At 37.0% G+C, this 19,939-nt stretch overlaps 1 protein-coding gene across 1 annotated transcript in view; it reads right to left on the bottom strand.

Annotated features, from left to right (window-relative positions):
* Window positions 1–2,866: 2,866 nt before the first annotated feature.
* FAM3C (FAM3 metabolism regulating signaling molecule C) overlaps window positions 2,867–19,939 on the bottom strand; it is a 34,741-nt gene continuing 17,668 nt past the window's right edge. The window contains exons 2-10 of the mRNA XM_030479316.1: window positions 19,071–19,131; window positions 16,288–16,392; window positions 15,123–15,152; window positions 14,586–14,709; window positions 10,201–10,259; window positions 8,757–8,807; window positions 8,203–8,287; window positions 5,544–5,670; window positions 2,867–4,479 (exon numbers count right to left, since the gene is read on the bottom strand). Of these exons, the coding sequence (XP_030335176.1) occupies window positions 4,390–4,479; window positions 5,544–5,670; window positions 8,203–8,287; window positions 8,757–8,807; window positions 10,201–10,259; window positions 14,586–14,709; window positions 15,123–15,152; window positions 16,288–16,392; window positions 19,071–19,083 (684 nt within the window). The 5' untranslated portion in view covers window positions 19,084–19,131 and the 3' untranslated portion in view covers window positions 2,867–4,389. The remainder of the gene's footprint in view (window positions 4,480–5,543; window positions 5,671–8,202; window positions 8,288–8,756; window positions 8,808–10,200; window positions 10,260–14,585; window positions 14,710–15,122; window positions 15,153–16,287; window positions 16,393–19,070; window positions 19,132–19,939) is intronic.

The following is a 19,939-nucleotide window of genomic DNA, read 5'->3' as shown; positions in this document are numbered from 1 at the left end:
TCTAAAGCCCTGAAAGTTTTCATTTCTACATACTTTAAAGGGTAATAAACAGACAATGTTCATTTTATCTACTAATACACTGCAAAACTTAACACAAGGTGTAGTTATATACATTGTGTGTTAGGGCTAAGATATAAAAGCCAGAAATCAAGATATTATTCACCAAGTTTTCCAATGGAAAGGATGATTCAGCTGCCAACATCTAGGAACATGAGGCTGTACTGATAAAGACCATGCTGAAATATTCAAGGCTGAGGAAGATAATTAGTCAGAGAGGATTGCTGCGGGATTTGGTAGGAAAAAACATTTGCAGACTACCTTCCACAGAAGGCAGCACTCCCTTCCACTGCCATCCATCAAGCTCAAAGGGCAGACGTGATTCTTTCTCATCTGGGAGTGCCTTTTTTCATGTCAATGAGGTTGTAGCTATATCCTGCTATGGACACCACCCTAAGAAAGGAATAGAACTTTTTGAGGGAATGGGTGGTTACAGATTATAGCGACTTAAAAAGGATATACGCAAGATTAAAGGCACTGTGTTGCATATTCTAGAAAGGAAAAGATAGGGACAGGAAGAATGTAAAAAAAACATCTAAGAGGAGAATCATCAACTTTTAACTTGCAAAAAGTAATCCACAGTTTTCAGCAAAGAAGATTCAGATGGTACATGAGACAACCTGTCTAGATGGATAGTTAAGCCCAGGAAGAGACATCTGAGGAACCTGGTTTAATCTGTGAAGGATGCACTAGATCTCGTTTGTAAGGCTGAAAGTGCTGACTACAGGAGCAGCAAGGAGGAACTTAAAGTGGGTTTAAGCTAATACTAAGATAATCGGAAAGGTAATGAAACATCTCAAGTAGAGGACATTCTCTCTTGCTACTGTTCACTTTTTCACCTCCAAGGAGGCAGCAGCAAGAGGCAGCTGAGACAAGATGTTTGTGCCCTTTTGGCACATTGCTCAGAGGGTGAGAAGCAGGGTCCCTCATGTCCTTAGTTCAGCCTCAGGAGCCACTGACACCTTGTAGTAGCACTGGAACAGGCCGAGAGCTGTTCTTGTACCTTCTTGCTTTGGCCTCAAGGTTCCCATCCAGCCTTTCAGGTTTCTTTTTCAATTTTCTTAGCCAGGTCCCTTGTATTAAGCTAGGGAATGGCCTTAGCCTGGCCTTACAGGCATAATGCTGAATTGGATTTCATCAATAAAAAGTCCCATGCTTGGTACCCACCTTAGCCATGACCCAAGTCAGTTTAGGGAAGAACTGCAGCCCTTCCTACCCTTACACAGGTTAAGTCGGTCAACACTTAATGGTGGCGGTACTATTATTTTATTTCCCCTCCTCAAGCTACCCACCTGGCCTCTATTTATTAATACATTCATTCCTAAAAAACACACAGACTGCAGAAAATCCAAACAGTTTAGGAGACATTACATACACATCAAGCATTTAGTAGTCACGTCAATGTTGGAGGGAATTAAGTGCCACAGTAAGACATCTGGAAAGCAAAACACGCTGAGCAAAAGGAAGCTTTTTGCAAACTAGCACTTGGGAAACTAAAGCTGTGAAAAGCTCTGCTGTTTCTAGAGAACACCTTCTTGTGTCTTCCCCCCATTCTGAGAACCACACTTTTTGAGGTAAACGTACCTCTCAGTTATTATCTTCCCTTATTGTTCTGTTCTCAACAAGCCTGCAAGATGCTGCAAATGCTCCCATTATCTTGGGTAGGAAAATACACATCCTGGATCCTTGTCACACACGGATACTGCCACATAAAGCTACCTGTATAAAATGCCTTCATCTTTGCAACTACTTCCTATGACCAGCTGTGGGAGAGATCAGGGAGGTCAGAAGAGTAATCTTTGCGCTTGGCACCTCAAATTAAATGAAGATAATTGGAAAGTCTTGCTTCTTAAGTGTAAGCATCAGAAAGTTTACTTCATCAGAGGGATATTATGACCAGCCCACTCAAGGCATAAGAGATGGCATAACCAAATCTTGTGGCAAGTCAACAGACCATGATGATGAATTACTGCAAGGAGAGCTCACTGTATGCCTACTCCAGTGGAAGTTTTGTATTTTACTTGGAAAGTCTTATTAAATGTGACATGATAAAGCTGTGAGGACATGCGTTTGAGCATAAGAGGATTTCCATCAAAAAAAAAAAATCACAGGAATCAAGTTACCTAAGAAGTTATGAAAATAATCCTACCATTCTATTGCTTAAATATCTGTTGTTTATAAGTTTTGTGATAGGTGTAACTTCAAGGGGGTGACAGGTATAATATACTTTAGACTGAACAAAAAGGGCACAAATTCAAAAGATACAAGGGCTAAAAGAGGTCTGCCTTTAGTCTTATTCTCTCTCAATTTAATTTTGTAGAGGAAATTTAAGCCTTTTAACTTGATGAAAGATGAAATATTCACTGGCACACAAAACCAAAAGCATGAAGGCAAGAATAGTCCATGGAAACTGTTAATGCAGACAAACGTGGTTTTTTATCTTTTAAGTCCCTTCCAAGTAACTTCAAAATCATCTTGATACTATTCTGGATAGCAGCATAACCAATACTGGCATATACACCAAACAAAACTGTATGTCTGTGAAAATTCCAGGACTTGCACTGTTTTCCACAATAGCCTAATGTTATGAAACAGAAGTTATTTTCCAATTGATAAGAACAGAGGGATTTACTTTCACAAAAACAGATATGTGGTTTTGACATGTCCTCCTACACAAAAAATCTGAAAGATTTAACAAAGGCAGTTTCACTGTATAAGGTGCATTTATTGCTGTTCTACATTAAACTTAAGGGAAAACCACATTATTTAACAAGCTAGTTAAACATACAGAACTCTGAATCCAGTATTATTCTGGTATCACAGTTTATTTATTTGACTCACAAGGTAATTCCCAATATTGCTTGAAATTTTTAGTTTGCAGAATTAAACCTGTCTTGGAAGACATCAACAATAATAGTATTTTGAATGTCGCTGTGCTCAACTCACACTGCAGGTTCCTCAAAAATCCTTTGTGCCTTTTGCCCCATGGTACTAGCTAGAAGTTTGTGAAGATTAAACCAGAACTCACGACATAAGGCTCCAAGAGAGTACACCCAATTCTGTGTCAGCCCCTATTTTGTGAATACCGACACCATCAGTTACACCATACTAACAGTTTCAGGAAAAGTTCAAGCTGGCCCTACTTACAAGAAACAGGAATTTCCAAAGCAGCAACGTGGTACAAGCTAAAGAACAAGGCCACTTCAACTTGGTCCATTTTTTCCATTAAAAAAAACCGAAAAGGATGAAGAAAACATTGTCAGTTAAGTTGAAATGTCAGACAACCCAAGACACAATGCTTTCTCAAACATCTCACTGTAAGAACAAACTGCCTCAGCTCACATTAGGTGTAACACAGCTGGTGGTAAAGGTGCACACAACTGCATACCCTGAAACAACGCTCACTAGAAGGTAGCCTACTTTCCAACAGTCTCTTTGTGATGGGAAATCTATTCCTGATATTAGAGCTAAGAGGAAGCTCTTCCGTTACGCACATTTACCATGTGACTAGTCACTATGGCTGAACAGCCATAGGTAGAACGGATGGTTAAGCAGCAGTACAAGAACTGCAGTAAAAACTGAACAAGTTCACCACAGTATTGCTGCTTAACATGCCACAGCTCTTCTACAAAGTAAACATTTTTAAGTAAAGTACAAATCCTTCCAAGCTGCTATCATCCACACTATTTACATATTTACTTCTGTTCTTCCCCTAATAAAAATATTTTATATTGTGCTTCTCAAGGCATAGCGTTACACTATCATGTATTCCTCCTTTGCTGATTATTCAGTTTTGACAGGGGTCTACAAAATAAGTTTCTGGAGCGCTTGGTACTAGAATAACCAAATAGCTTTAATAGAAAGTGATGCTGCCATTAAAAAGGCAAAGGATAAAAAAAATTAAAGCTCTTTATTAACTTATCACTAAAATCTACAATATTCCACAAAGCTTACATACTCACAGCAACATTACTCTGTTAAGAGGACAGTACAACATTTGTCAGGATCTGTTTATTATCAGCATATGCAATTTTAGCCAGTTGATCTACAAGATATTATTTACCACAGGAAAACTAAATAGTGTGCTTTTAAGAAACCTGCATAGAAATGATTCGATGTTTCTTTTATTTTGGACATATTTACAAAAAGGAGTTCTATGTGTGTTAGCAATAAATAATCCGAATATTCAAAATGTCAGTGCTCATGCACACACCGACAAGATGGTTGCATGCTTTAAAAATGTTATTTACAGTACAGTCTCCTTCATAGCCCTCTCCCTAATAATAGCAGAAAGTGCATTTTCTTCCAGATTCTCCTTTCCTTTGTTTTCATTTAGTCTTGCTTCTGAGGGATACAGCCTTCCATCTCAACAACTTCTGGCCAGCCTTCATATTTGTTTGTGTCCTTGTTGTTCTTTATATGCTATAAAAAGAAAACATCAACCTACTGTTAATATAAACTCATTTATCCTTCTGCTTTAATTCACAGCTTTAAAAGACATTTTATTTACTTATTTTCAAGCCATGGACAAAAAGAAGGCATTGCTATTAGACTCTTGTGCTTTGTATCAAATATAACAACCTCTCAGTATTCACCACTTCATGTAACTTGCTCAGACAGGTGTACACTAAAAACAGTGAAGCCATACCGGGAAAACATTTCTTAGATTTATTATGGATGTTTATTCAGGAAGAGAGACAAGCAAGGAAAGGACCACCTGCATTGAAACATGAAACACTAGGGAGAAAATAAACAAGGACACTAAACGTACAAGGCACCGAAAACAAATGGTCAGATTTTAAAGAACATTATCTAATGTTGAATGTTTGCCTTTTTTGAAAGTTAGGGGTTTATTTTTCCAGCAAGCAATCATCTGCAGTCACGTAACACACTGCTGCCTCCAAGAGTTTGCCACTGCTCCTGCACTAGTTCCCACTCCCTTGTAAAGCTGGCAAGAGAATGTGCCTTCCATACCCTCCTAGTGCAAAGCTACCTTACCAGTAATTAAAGACAATGGCACATGTTCAGTTGTAACAGCTGAAGTGTGGGAACACATTCTGTTTCACAAATTTCACTCTGGCAGCATTAATTTTTGACAGAAGAGCAAAGCAAAGAGGTGGGAACACCAACACTTTAACTACCACTTATCTGTTGGAGGTCTACCATTGTTAGTGCATCTAAAATACAAGCGCTAGTGCATCTAAATACAAGTTTAATTGGATTCATTAAAGAGATAAATGATCTAGTTATTGGGATAATAAGATCTACCCAGTAAATATGTGTTTTCTTATTTGTGAATCACCAAAGAATCTCCTTTGTAGATTTAAAAGGAGGAGGCTAGTCAAAGAATAGATTTTAAAATAACCCTGTGTGCCACTACTGCAATATTAGATACCCATCCTGAACAAATGCATGGTATTTATAAAACATGCTACACCTTTATTAATGTAAGCTGTTAAATTCCAATAAGTTATAGAATCACAGACCTGTTCAAATGGACTTTTAGTCTTAATTCCTTTTCCACCACAGAAGACCCAGTTGTCTCTAAAGCCAAGGTTGGCAATAGACGTGCTTCCTAATTCAGCGATCAGTTTCCGTGCTTCGTCATTAAGCCTTGAACAGAACAGAGAAGTTCATTATGTGAATAAATATATGCCCTTAGAGCTTTCATTGTTCTATGGACCATTCAGCTTTAACCTGGTTAAATATAGTTTAAATCAGTCAATATTGGGCAAGATTTATCTTTCAAAATCAGATAAGTCTAGTTCTGAAATCACCTGATCTAATGAGCACTGCCCCTAATATTATAATCTCAAGGAACCAGCATACAAACCTATCAGTAATGCCAACAAAAGCCAGGAACAATCTTGTGAGAATTTATACATACCTCTCAAGTCACGTTAGCAATCCTCCAAGCAACTAAAAAAGAAAGCCTTTAAAGTAAACACTGTTTGCAGTCTCAAGCTGAAGTCTACATAAAGTAAAAGCTATTTTAGATCAGAAGAATGACCTAAATATATGAAAGAAGCTCTTGTCTGCTTGGGTCAACTAATTCAAAATTCAGCATGCTGCCCCACAACACAGTTCAATGCCTGTAGGTCTAACTTGGATAATTTTAGTATGGAAGAGAAAACGATTCTGTAGGATTATAAATTATCATGCCAAAACCTCCAAACAACAGTGTTTTTTAGTTCTTCCTTTCAGTTTCTATATTTGCCTGATTATTAAACACCACATACAACATCTGATTATTACTAGTGAGATAGGTGTATTAGGTAAAATTATGAAAATTATTAAGAACTTTGGAGGTTATTTGCACAGCCCATATTCCAAGTTTTTAGAGCACGTGGACAGCTTATATACATATATACAAAAAAGCACCCCAACCTCCACACTTTTAAACATGTTGGTTTTTCACAATTTAAATTGCTTTCAAGAACTGGCATTTATGTTTACCATCGAACATCAGTAGTAAGGTTTTGGCTAATTATGTAATGTCCCTACTAAGCAGTAGTTCCTGGACAATGGACAAATGGGACAAATTCACCTTCTTGTTTAGCTGATATTGTGCCCACACGCAAGCTTTCAAAAACATGAGCTGTGACTGATTACTGAAACAAACTAATTGTACTTATTGAAAACAAAGGAGAAAAAAAGAAAAGCAACAAAACAAGTTAATGGAATGGCAGACAGAAAATCCAGCCTTGGCATAAAGAAACATTAAAGTGCTTTCTTCTCCTAAAAGCAGTGAACATATAGACAATACTGCGCACTGCAGAGTCAGGACTTGGTCACAGGAAAGATGCTCCTACATAAAAATACAGACGAGTTGTGGATAAGAACTTGAACCAAAAGAGGAAAAAAAAAAAATATAAAACACATTAAAAAAAGTTAGATATTATTAAAACAACAAAAGAGAAGTGTGGGGGGGGGGGGAACCCACTTAATTTTCACTGTGAAAAGCAGTCCTTTGGACAGGATGACTTAAGTGAGAAGTAGATTACAATACAAATTCTACAGTAAGTTTTAGCATCTATTAAAGCTGACCAAAGATGGGAAGGTTGGAAGATAATGCTTAAAGAGAACTAAAACCTCTTAGGCTATGTCTACATTAATAAATTAAACAACTTCAGGGTGGAACAGTCCAAACACTGAGGCCAGAAAGTATGAGGTGCACACTTAATAACCTCTCAGACTTCAAAAGGAAGGATATAGGCAAGGCCTATTGGGAATGGTTTCTGCACCCTTATAACCACTGAGCTCAGTCTTGGAGTCAATCTGAGAAAAGTGGTTGGATGGAACAGACCAATTTCCACCAAAGTATGTCTCACAGTCTTGTTTCTATATCTCGACATATCTGAATTTACTAGCATAAGACAGAACGAGGTATCAGCAATAGGAGACCCAGCACATCTCCCAGATGACAGATATTCTTGGCAGCATACATTCAAAAAATGAGGTGGGGACAAATTCTAGAAGATCAGCTAGAAACCTAGAGGGTCTTCAGGAACCAGGAAGGATAAGGGTGTGGTTTAAAAAAAAGTACAATGCCTAACATATATTCTTCATAGCTATGAGTAAGCAGTCTGTTATTCTGACTGTAATGCCCCACATTGTCTTGTTGCATTAAGACCTTTTCTCAAAGGAGCAAAACAAGTTATGTGTACTGATATAGCAATTGCTGACTATTAAGCTCTGGCCTTTTCAGATTTTCAAACACTTGTGGTATTTCTGTTCAAGGGTCTGGTTTAATATTTAATTTATTGTTTCCTCTGTTGTTGGGATCACAAAAGTATACACTTAACAGTCCTCTATGTAAATACATACATAATCCATTACACCTGGGTTAGTTTTTAATTTGAACATTGTTGTCCCCACATCACACCAGCATTATAAAACTAATCAACTGAAAGCATGGTTTCAAATCCTTCATCTTCGAAGATGGTCTAGTGGCAGGTGTCCCTGCCCATGGTAGGAGGGTTGGAACTAGATGATCTTAAGGTCCTTTCCAACCCCAACCACTCCACGGTTCTAACAAAACTTTATCAAAAGTGGCTGTATGATAAAGAATACCTTTTTTTTTTCCAGCACAAAAATGGCATTTAAAGTTTAAGCGATATTTACTATAATAAACCAGTGACATACTTGGTTGCGCCATCATCATATGTTCCCATTAACACTATTGTTCCATCCTGGATAGACTTCAGAAATTCAATGAATGGAGCCACATCTGAAGAGAGAACACAAACCTGTTTAATAACAAGCAACCATTCCATATTTAAACACCTGCAATGCCTTCCTGCAAAGGCTGTTTTAAGAATATTTGTAAATGTACTTATAAATTTCTAAGATGCTAAGTGGGAGAAAGGTAAAATGAACCAGAGCACTCCATTTTATAGAAAGAGTTTCATCCATATTGTGTAAAGACATAACCACTAGTGGGAACTACTGGGGAGAACAAGTGTGTTTGATTAACCAAACCATTCGTTTCCACCTCAACTATTTGTGTTTCTTTAAAGTTGTACTCTCCTCACAATTACAAAGGTAGAGGTAAGGATTCCATTAACTATCACCTTAAACTACCACAGCAAAGGGAGCCTGGAAGGAGTAGGAAGGAGAGAGGGAAAAAAAAAAAAAAAAAACCACCCACCAGAAGAGGCATTTGTCTCTCTCTAACCAGTTAAGGTGACTGCACTTACCTCCTCCCCACATGTCAAAGAATTTAGTGTCTAATGGTTCTCCTGTTTTACCTGGAGAAAAAGAAATAGAGTCATTAAATATAGCTAAAATTATTTTAAAAGACAATATGCCCAACTCCTCTTAATGACTTGGAGAAAGTGCTGCAGAAGACACCATATAACTCAATTATATGGTAACTCTTATCTTTTATGAAAATTGCTCCTTAAACAGCATGATAATCTCCAAAAAGGTGCAGGAAAACATAAAAGGAAAAAAAGAGAGAAGATTCAAACTTCTGATTTTGCTTCACACAAAACAAAAAGCCCACAGCCTCTAAAACCAATAAAGAGAATTCACTTCATATATTGGCCTTTTTTTAAGTTGTTTTTGTGGAAATAGCATTACTATAGATTGCCTTTAGTGCCATATAGAAAATAAGAAAGATTAAAATTACACTGCATGTTTCGCTATAGACTAGAAATTCTTGGTTGATTTAAATATCCAAAACAAATAGAAGAAAGTGGACTATATAGTAATCTCATTAGCCTTTTTTTTTTTTTTACTATACTGTTCACAAAGGCAGTATTTGATGGAAGGTAGAGTATTCTTTAACACATACATTCATGCAAAGTTTGGAAGACAGGGAGAAAGACTGGCAGCTATAGAACATGAAGGTAGTTATTTTTATTTTGAACAGATTGAGAAAATTTAGGAGGGCAAAATACGATTAGGCAAGTATTGTTCAAGTCAAGCTTTAGATGATGTAAACCTGAGTACAATCCACAAATAACATGAATTTATAGTGCAGTGAAATGTCAAAATGCTATCTCAGTACTATAAGGAATTGCTTCCTACACATTAAGGACAAAGCTGCCAGTACTGACGTTCAGCTCAGCTTTCAAGGTGGTAGACAGGTAAACTTGTCTATTTTTAATGAAAAAATCCTGAATGCAATTACATAACATGATGTTACTGAAGAAAAAGATCTACAAATATGGACTAATCAAATATACTGATTTCAAGCTAGGAAAAAATGAGCTGGTCTTTCCATTTAGTAACAGAATTGTTAAATAAGTTTCACTGCAAAGACAGCAACAGAAGAATTTAGTCTACAGTTTTATTAGTGTTGGCAACACACAAAGTCAAGAGTAGCTGCATGCATCTTGTGTCTTTTTCCATTTTATAAGTGCATTATGAATTTATCTGATGTACCACTGAGATAGCAAAAATAGTCACCACAGCACTCCACATTACTACACATTTTTAGAAACAAAAATGTGCTTAGTTTTTCTAACAAAAAGGTACAAGTGCCAAAATCTGACATTATTTCAGTATAAATATACTGAACACTTCCTTTTCTCCTCCTGCTTGCCCTTCACCATCCCTTAGTATTTCACCTCAAATTTCAGAAACAATTTGAAAATGAAGACAATCTCCTCATTTAAAACTTAAAATGTCACTTACCATTGACCAAGGCCACATTTATTCCTCTGCCAACATTATTTTTTACTCCACTCATTAAACTGAAACAAAATAAATTATTTTTAGTAGGACAATTTTGTGATGTGAAATACTTCTGATTTCTAAATAGGATCAATCAAATTGTAAGAGATGCGTAGCTGAAAAACTACACGTTCACATAAATGAAGTGAGGTCTCCTTGAACTAATCTGTGTACTCTCATGGCACCCCGTGAATTTGAGAACAATAGATCAAATATCCCAGTTGTATCCATTTCATTTGATACCTTAATCATCTTGGTTCCAAAACTATGTGTGTATATTAAACGTGTCACAATAAATAAAGTGGCTAATTATGTATTTTAAAAACTTCCTTGCAGTTAAAGAGCCTGAACAAGCAATAATTTGAGCTTAGCACAGTCACATAACCAACAGTTTAAAACTTTTTTGTAAGCACATGATAAACAAAAATGTGTTAAATGAAGTTTCAAAGCTAACCGAACAGAAGCATTTAGGAATTAATATTGCAGCATTACAATAAGAAACAATAAAGTCAAAGGAGTTAGCTATTTATACCTGTAATAGGAAACCTTAATCCAAGAAAAACAGTTAATACACCGATGAGACTTCAAGCTAAAGCTGAATATCAATCTTGGAGTATAGTTACACATCCCAAAAAAAACTGTTACAGTCTACAACAGCAATTACTTGGCCAAACTCAGAGTGGCAAAGGAGCTGGAAAGAAGAGATGCATTGTGAAATGGAAGTCCTTCAGAGCTGCAAAAGAAGGGCTAATGGGAACATCAAGACTGTTAGCTAGGATGCTGTACTGCCTTAGGCCATGGTGGGTATTAGCGCTTCAGTGAAAGGAAGCTTCTAGAACCTTTCACTGGTACTGGTGCAAAGATCTCCGTTCTGCTTCCAGGCCAGCATTAGTATTTTGGAGCTAGGAGTAAGAGTAAAAATAGGAGGGTTTGAAGGAATTACAACAAATTAAGCCCTCAGCCAAGATTCAAGAACGCACCTCAGTGCAAGCACACAGGTGCATATCTAATTAATGACAAGCACATGCTAACAGATGCTTGAATTCCACCCTAATCAGGATTTCTTTAAACCTCCCTAGCTTTGCTCTCAGAAGGGGCTGTCGAAGTGTGCAACCCGTGCTATGTCCAAAACTTTTTTCACAGTTGTTCTGCAACCATATGATTTTCAGGTGATGTCTGAACATCCATTCTAAGCAATGTGTTGGAAGGACCACATCCTTACATGCACAACTGCAACATCAGCCTTCTCACGCTAGCTTATTAGTGATAGGCTAGAAACAAGAAATGGTCTATCACAGAAGTATGACAAAAATCTTCCTCTCTGACACTATCTTTGCACCCACGATGAAGAGAGAAGCCAAAAATACATAGGAATGTCAAATTTAATAGACAACTATCAGGAAACAGGACTCAGTATCAGCTAGTTCAGACAGGCCGTGAAAGACTACAGGTTAATGGCAACTCTTGGCACAGCGATTTAGGTTTTAAGGAACTAATAATCAGAAATGAAAGAGTCCACAATTCTCCTGTTAGTCCTCTAAGTTATACATCTGCTAAAAATTCTGATTAAAATTAAAACTCTAATTTAGTAACTTCTGAACAAAAGACTTAATTTTCTGCTGAAATGCAGAATTCAGGTCTAATTAGTAGGGAATTCCAAAAGTACTTTAGCCACTGGAGCATCGTTTCTTCTCTGATCATATGATTTTCACATCACATCTCAGTAACCATTCTAAACAATAAAGACATACGGCAAATACAGAATGAAAATATAAATGAAAAAAGGCAGTGAAGTTCTGAACGCATTCCTTCGCTCATATAAAATTTAGTGGACATTTAATTTACCAAAAAGAATAACAACTTCCTTTTATTTTAACTACAAAATTCTCTGTAAGTAATACCAGTCAAAAATGTCTAGTACTGGGGTGACTAGATGCTGAAAATTTACACATATATAACAAAAGTCGTAATGGATTTCAGACGACAAGAAAATCCTGCAAATATGAATAGAAGTATTACTAGTTATTAAAGGAATGTAGTGCAAAATTACCCCTGCTTCCTTGCCATGGAATCGTGAAGAAGAATACAAAGTACTCAGGGGTGGGGGGGGAAAAAAAAAAAAAAGCTGCAGTTTTCAGAAGTTCACAAAACATCACTAAAAAAGAGCTACTGAAGGGGAAGTAAGTTCTTTCAGAGCTCTGAGATGCTGCTACCTTACACACGACAGCTTGTGCACCAAGTCAAACACTGCAGGCTGTAATGTGACAGTTTTCTCACAGGAGGGAGCCGTTCATCAGTTCTAGAATTCTTTCAACAATTTACAATCAAGTTACATGAGCTTTTGAAAGACAAATTAAATGTCTTACAAGCAAAGCAGGCGATAATATAAAATTAATCAAATTTTCTGGCGGACATTTAAATAAACGAGATCTTTGAAGGAATTCAGAAAGATTTTTGTCAAGGGTAACTGGACTTGAGACTCCCATAACCATGCCTTAAGGTGCACGCTAGTATTAAAAGAACAGAGGATTTCTTGCCAGCAACTACTTTCTTTTCACCACTTTCTTCAGTGAAATATCCAGTAGAGGATTTTATTAATTTTTCTTCTTGTTGACAGTAACAACAATCTCTTCTTAGTTAACCAGTGAGACATTTAAAAAACAAAAAAAACCAAACTACAATCCTGAAGTAAAAAACATTACTTGCACTCCCACAACTTTTAATCAGTGAATTACCCTAAATCTGCCCAGATATCAAGCCTCCTAGCAACCAGAATGAGAAGATAAGCAAGTTTTATAAACACCAACAAGAATACCATGCAGCAAGATTGAGTAAGGTTGTCCAAGGTCATGAAGCAAATCAATGATAAGAATGGACAGCAGAAGCTAGCAGCTTTTAGTTAGTATGTGCAAACAGTGAGCTCATACTCACTTTGCATGTGCTCCCCAACTACACCATGATGCTCCACTGCAAACTCAATTCTACATGAGTGAGCAAGCTTGAGCTAAATCAGCTTTACAAAGAATGGCTTGAAATCTGAATGATGCTCATGTTTCTACTAATAACAAAGCAATGTGAAACAGCTGCATGTGTGTAGTTGCAGGGGAAAAAAGCAATTTCAGCCTCACTACATCTTAATTGCTAGAGTTACTGATAAAAAGTCTTCCCTAAGATCATACAAGACTAATCTTACAGAATTACTTTACAGAGTAAAGTGATGGAAAATTTGCATCAATACTTTACATTCTCTTACAGATTAATTATGCTATTTACTCTATTACATGGGGTTATGTTCGCAGTGAAGTTGCCATTTGCTCTAGAATTCATTAGCACTAACTGCAGTATGTGCTATCTGAACCACTCTGTACTAACATAGCAAAGGCTGAGAAACAGCTGAACTGGAGTAGTTTAAATGCAAATGCAAGGAAAAGGCTCCTAAGTGCAACTGATGGTAAAACAAAAATCTCCTTCTGACAATGCTAACATCCTGTCTTTTCTGACATGCGACATGTAAAATTGAGCAGGTAGATTATGTTATACAAAGCTGCACACTCTGGGTGACAATGAGCAGGAACAACTTAAGTGCAAAGAAACAAAGTCTAAAAATAAATACTAATATTCCTATTTTGGGGATTACTTAAAAGTATTCGGTTAAATATTCTAGGCACAGTGTTATTGATAATACTGTGTTAACAAGACAGTTACTACAAATACAGGACTTAAACAAAAAACCAAACTGCATTTCAAGCAGTTTCTTTCCTCATTTCACAATTATTTTAAGATGATTAAATTTTTTACGATCAGCACAACTAAGTAACTACTAATCATTAAAATATTATTTTTCCCTTTTGAAATCATCCTTTAAAACAAGGTGGAAAATATGTTCAGACATTGATACTGTGACACTATGAAACTACAGACCGTTTAAAAGATGACTTGCAAAAGACAATACCACAGTGCAGTTTTAGCTGACGGCATTCAGCTAGAAGCATCAAGAGTAATCCAATAAAAATATAATAATTCACTGAATTATTAGAGGCACATGAGCCAGTTACTTGGAGGCAAGTTTGCATCTGACTCAACATAGTCTAACTAATCCGTAAGTCTGTAAACCTGAAATATAGTGTAAGCTACCTTGCATGTATTAAAGTAGCTTACATTTCTGCATTTAGTGCAGTATTAAGCATGCTTCAGAGATTAATTCATAATACAATGTAATTTTTTCACGTGATCAAACCATTGGCAAAACAAAAACTACAAAGAATCATTTAAACTACTTATTTTGTGGGCAAAGTGATTAAAGACAGCATTTGAGATACTTAAAAGACAAGAGGTAAAATACTTACACATTATCTTCTACACAAATTTTAGGTCCAACTACATTCGCTGCTCCACTTGCCATTTTGAATGCAAAATGCTTTTCAGGACAAGCTTTAGAGATCCCACATTTGTATCTTGGAGGTTTTGTAGCTTTGAAAAGGAAATAAAACAGGATTTTAGAGACAACATCACAGGTAGGCTAACAGAAAAATATCAGTATTTTGAAGAAATTCCAGGAAAAGAGCAAAGACAAACTATATCTCAGCTGCAGTTTCATAGCAGCTTAAAATAATACAGGCTCCTGCAGTACCTCTTTACTTCTTGTTCTCACAGTGCTGCTTGCTCTGGCACGTCATTAAAAGCCACAAGACAAAACCACAAGTGAAATGCTTGCAAAAAAAACAGACTTTACCAGAAATGTAGGAAAATCAGGAAAAGAGGAAAATTAGTTTCTGATTGCATTTGAAGTGTAATTAAGACTTTCTTAACTACGAAAATTCAACAGTCTTTCTGTTATTAGCAAAAGCAAGTCACAGCAGTAACACATGCATATGAATACTCACAACGTGCAGCTGCATCCAATGCTGATCTAGCTAAAATGCAAAAAGAAAATTTTACAAGATGTTATTATTAAAATGTCATGTGCTATAAAATATCCTATAAATTAAAACCTTTATGTAGCCCTATAAAAACAGGTTGGTTGACGTGAAGCATGAAATACATCTGAACATTATGTTCCAATATAAAACATCAAGCTTTACATGGTAGAAGCACAAAAATGATCAGGAAACACATTTAGAAGCACTGCCTTAATTTATGGCTCTCCAATTAACACAAAGACCCATGGAGATGCAAAGCCAGCAGGGATTCGTGGAGGTGTGGGCACTAGAGTGAAATGAATTCCCTTCTTACAGCTTCACCAGGATGGGGTTCATTTCACCTGACACTAGAAGCCTGCAGCTCAGGTCTATCTGAACCCAACCATTCATGCCTCCCTTTCTCAGGATAGAAAGGGCTACAAGCAATCTTATCATAGACCTATCTACAATACATCTGTTATATTTAATGACACCTGCGTCTTTTCAACAGTTATAGAAGATGCGTCCTGGGGACTGGTTCAGATGTCAGCTCACACTGGGGTTAAATAACAAAACCCTACTTCATATACCTGAAATTAGATTTTTGTAATGAAATCCCCTCAAAACAGACTCTGAATTTTAAGTCACCTCAGAAGCTAATCCTTTTCTGTGTAGAACCTGGGCACATCTGAAATGTTTTGATTACTGCACATTCAATTGCACATGGCAGTGTACCTGTGCAAGCAAAAAAGCCCACCCAAAACATAAATTGTGAATTGTTTAAACGGAGGAAAGGCAGAGTGGAGACGTCTAGAAACATCACTGAAGTTGCCTCATTTACAACTCCAGACTAAGACTGTAAGTACCAGCAAACAGAAAAAGCAGATAAAATTATGCATACTTGGCAGGCAAAAGAATCAAACTGATTAAGAGTAGGTTAAGTATTTCATACAGAAAAGAACTTAATACACACATTATATATGTATAATACAGATAAAAAAACCCAACAAGTACACACATTAAAACCACAGAACTTTTAACTGGAAGAGCCTAAATCAAACTTAAAGCAATCTGAGTATGATATTCTTGATTATGGCTCAAGTGAATATTTATAGATGTCCAGAGAAAACAAAGTCATCACTTTACTTACCAAATATGTGTCCTAAGTTCGCATCCATTTTTATTTCAAACACTTGAGATATGACATAAAACGTCAGTAAAAATATTGCTATGACTACTACCAACTTTGCAGCACCTATTCAGAAGCAGAGAAGAAGTTTCAGAACATTATCTGCAAATGGTAACATTAAGTTTACCAAAATTAATGACATGAGAAATGTGTATGAGATTACACAAAGGGGAACTCAGGAACAGGGTGATCATTTGTGGACTCATTAAACAGAAGTAATCTGCAAGAGAATGGACATTATAACGTAGGATGCAACTGAACCAGTCCATCAGGTTACTATACCAAATATATATCCTTCCCTCAACTTCTGCCAGCTTCATGCTTGTTTGACACTGCAGTATGCCACCTCAGTCCAGCAGCCAGGAGAAACCACAGACCTTTCTGTAGATATCCAGCTTGACAGGATGAACTAAGCTGATCTAACTGTCTGCTGTTCAAAGGGGAAATTTCCATCTTCCCTCACCATTTCACTGCCCTGTTCTTAAAACTATGTGTACCTGCTTCCTCACTGTTCACAACTACTCCTCTTTTGTCCTCCTCCCCTCAAACTGAGCTTCCTCTATTCTAATGCATGGCCAAGATTGAGTGATTAGGGATCTCTTCACATACTTCAGCTTGGCTGCTTTGGTCAGTCAGGCCTGAGCATTGCATTAAAAAAACCAAACCAAACCAAACCAAACAACCCACCCCACCATCAACCAGACACCAAAAGAGCCTCCTCACCTCCTGTTCATCAAATTAAAATTGCTGACCTTCAAAAAAAGAGTTTGAACACTCAAAAGAGCTAATTTCAAAAGTAATAAAAAGCTCTCCCCTTCCCTCTTTAATATGTTAAGGCCTCAGGCAGCTTGAAGTTTTAAAAGCCTAACTTTTGCCAGTGCTGAGTGGCCAAACTACCTCCTGGGAGAAGAGCTGGAAGCACACAACCACAGTAATTTACATCTGAAATGGAAACTTGGGTGTATGTGGTACTGCCATGAACCCCACCATTTTTAGCATAATTTTTAATAGATTGTTGCAGAATACTCCACTTTTAGCTTATTGTAAAATACTGAGAGTAGAAGTTAGGTGAGGAGGCATCTGATTGACATCCTGCCTTCCTGTCTCACCCCGATATGTCCAACTGCTTTGGAAGAAGCAACCTTACGGCATGCTTCTGTTTCTCAGATTGCCAGCTAAATAAATCCTTCAGAAAAAAACCAAACTTCTGTACTCCGGCAGATCTGAGACTGCTGATGTGATGGGCTGTTCAGAAAACCTTAAAATAGACCGATTACTCAGCCTTCAGAAGGATAAGAGATGTTAATCCTTCTAAAAGGCTAAATAAAGATATGGGAACTGAAAAAGAAAAGCAATATGAAGAAAGAGGTACAATTTTTTTGTTTGCTTGTAGTTCGATCTTCCTCTCCCACTTCCCCTTTTCATGTGTGCAAGCACATACATACTAAGAAAGCACAGATGCAAGCTTAACTGAAAAATATTATGCTGGAATTCCAAAGATTATTGCACTTGAAGGGAAGTAAACCACATGTAAGCACTAGAGAAAACAGGTGATCTGAACATACGTTAAGTGGAGAAAAGGTTTTCAAAGCTACACTGCTTAAAAAGAAGATGGTACCAGACTTTGGAATGTGTCACATAGCAAGTGGCACTTGGAAATCATGTTATTTCAGTAGACAATAGTCGAGATGAACGAGAACTCAATTTGAGCACTAACCATCCCCTCCACTCTATATCCTGAGCCTTTCAACTGAACTGCAAGCCCTCCTTCTCAGGAAGAGGTAAGAAATCTAGAAAATTCTTTTAGCACTTGAACCAAAACCAGCCTGCCTGCCACAGGTTAAACATTCTATAGAAACTGCTGTATCTTCATTGTCTGTGGGTTTTAGAAAAAAACTTAAAGAAAAAAGGAGGCTTGGAAAAGTAACTTTCCAGGTGATTTATCTATCTTCTAAAAATTGCAGCATTTTCCAGTTCTTTATCAGATCTACTTTAGCAGGTTGCTCCCAGTTATACATACTGTAGTGACAAAAATCAGGGCTAATTTCATGCATTAAGAAGGTTAATGTGCAGCTCTCTTGGAAAAGAAGGTATCATTCTCTCCTAGAAGAGCCAACAGTTGCTTCTTTTGCAACATAACACTACAATTATTGATAAAAGTGCAATGCATCAGAAACTCGAAACTGTTCAATTGCCGCACAAGCTATTCTACTGCAAGAAAATGTCTAAAATAATACTTTCTTGTAGTGTTATATTGGCAAAGATCTTTTTACAACCACTACACCTTCTGTCAAGTTCAATCTGTTTTGCAAACCCTGTACTACAGTAACCTACCTCTATGAAAAGGCTTTTATAACTTCCAAGTTCCCAGTAACCGTTTAGGAAGTTTCAGACACTGTAACAGTGCACAGCATTTTTGGTTGGGGTGTGAGGCAGTTAAGAAATCGCCTCAGACATCAACTGGCCATTTCCTTATTCTTTCAACACCTTAGAGCGTTAGCAGTCAAGCATATCAAGCTATGGCACCTTAACCAGTCCCTAAAGATCAGCTGAAGTGTTTTAACCATATGCTTCCTCTTAGACCATCCCAAATGCCAGAATAAGTTTCATTAAACATCAAGTAAATGGAACAGCAATGCCTGTATGCCAGTTTATTTTAAAATCTTTATTGTTACTACTTGTTAATGCTGTATATAGACTTATTTCACAAATGACAGAAGTCTGTTTTTACTGAGTATACTTACCTGCTATTCTCATGTTTAGTCTTCAACCAGCTAATGACACTACTGCATTAAAAATAGCCACCTAGGGGGAAAAGAAAAGCACATCATTGTAATGACAACCAAATGAGTACTTTCACGATGAGTTAACAGTAAAAAAACCCGTATAGATTTCCTAGCCAATAACACTGATTGTCCCGAATACCTAACTCTTAATGCTCACAGTAAAGGGAAGAAGATTTAAGATGGATTTCTGATGTATTGCTTTCACGTGTTATTCCACCAAACATACGTCCTGAAAAAACATTAATTTAATTTCATCAAACCTACTACAAATTCCATTGAGCTTTCAACCCTTCAATCTGTGAAACAATTATTTATCAGTGCTGTATCTAAGCAGTCTTTGATTTCCTAAAGCTATGTGGTAAAAGTCAACAATTCTATCTGCATTGCTTCAAAGTCCTAGCAACTTTCAGATGCAAGTTGTTATTTGGAAACATAACAAAGCAAACTATGCTTTGAAGAGCAAAGGTTTAAGCATTTTGGCCTTTAGGATACTGTATAAACTGCATTTAGTGGAACTGAAAAAAGGTTATACTAATACTTCAATCTATGCACTACAGAAGTAGTAACACACTTGTCACTCATAGCAGCATTCAGAAGATTTATGTGATGGTCAGTGTGACAGAGGCAGCAACCCTAGAACTGAGACTATTTCAGAATAAACGGAAAATCACTGCCTATGAGCAAATACCACATAAGACCCAAAAGTTTCTTCTTGAGAAGAGTTTACCACGATGTCAAGCCAGAAGGGGCCACAACATACACAGGCTCTGCTCAAAGGCAACCACCTCCTCTCCAAGCATCCCCTTGTCCCTGGCCTGCACCAAATC

The sequence above is a fragment of the Strigops habroptila genome, chromosome 3 (assembly GCF_004027225.2).
Source record: "Strigops habroptila isolate Jane chromosome 3, bStrHab1.2.pri, whole genome shotgun sequence".
In the NCBI taxonomy this organism is placed as follows: Eukaryota; Metazoa; Chordata; class Aves; order Psittaciformes; family Psittacidae; genus Strigops; species Strigops habroptila.
This window is presented reverse-complemented; position numbering and strand designations above follow the sequence as displayed.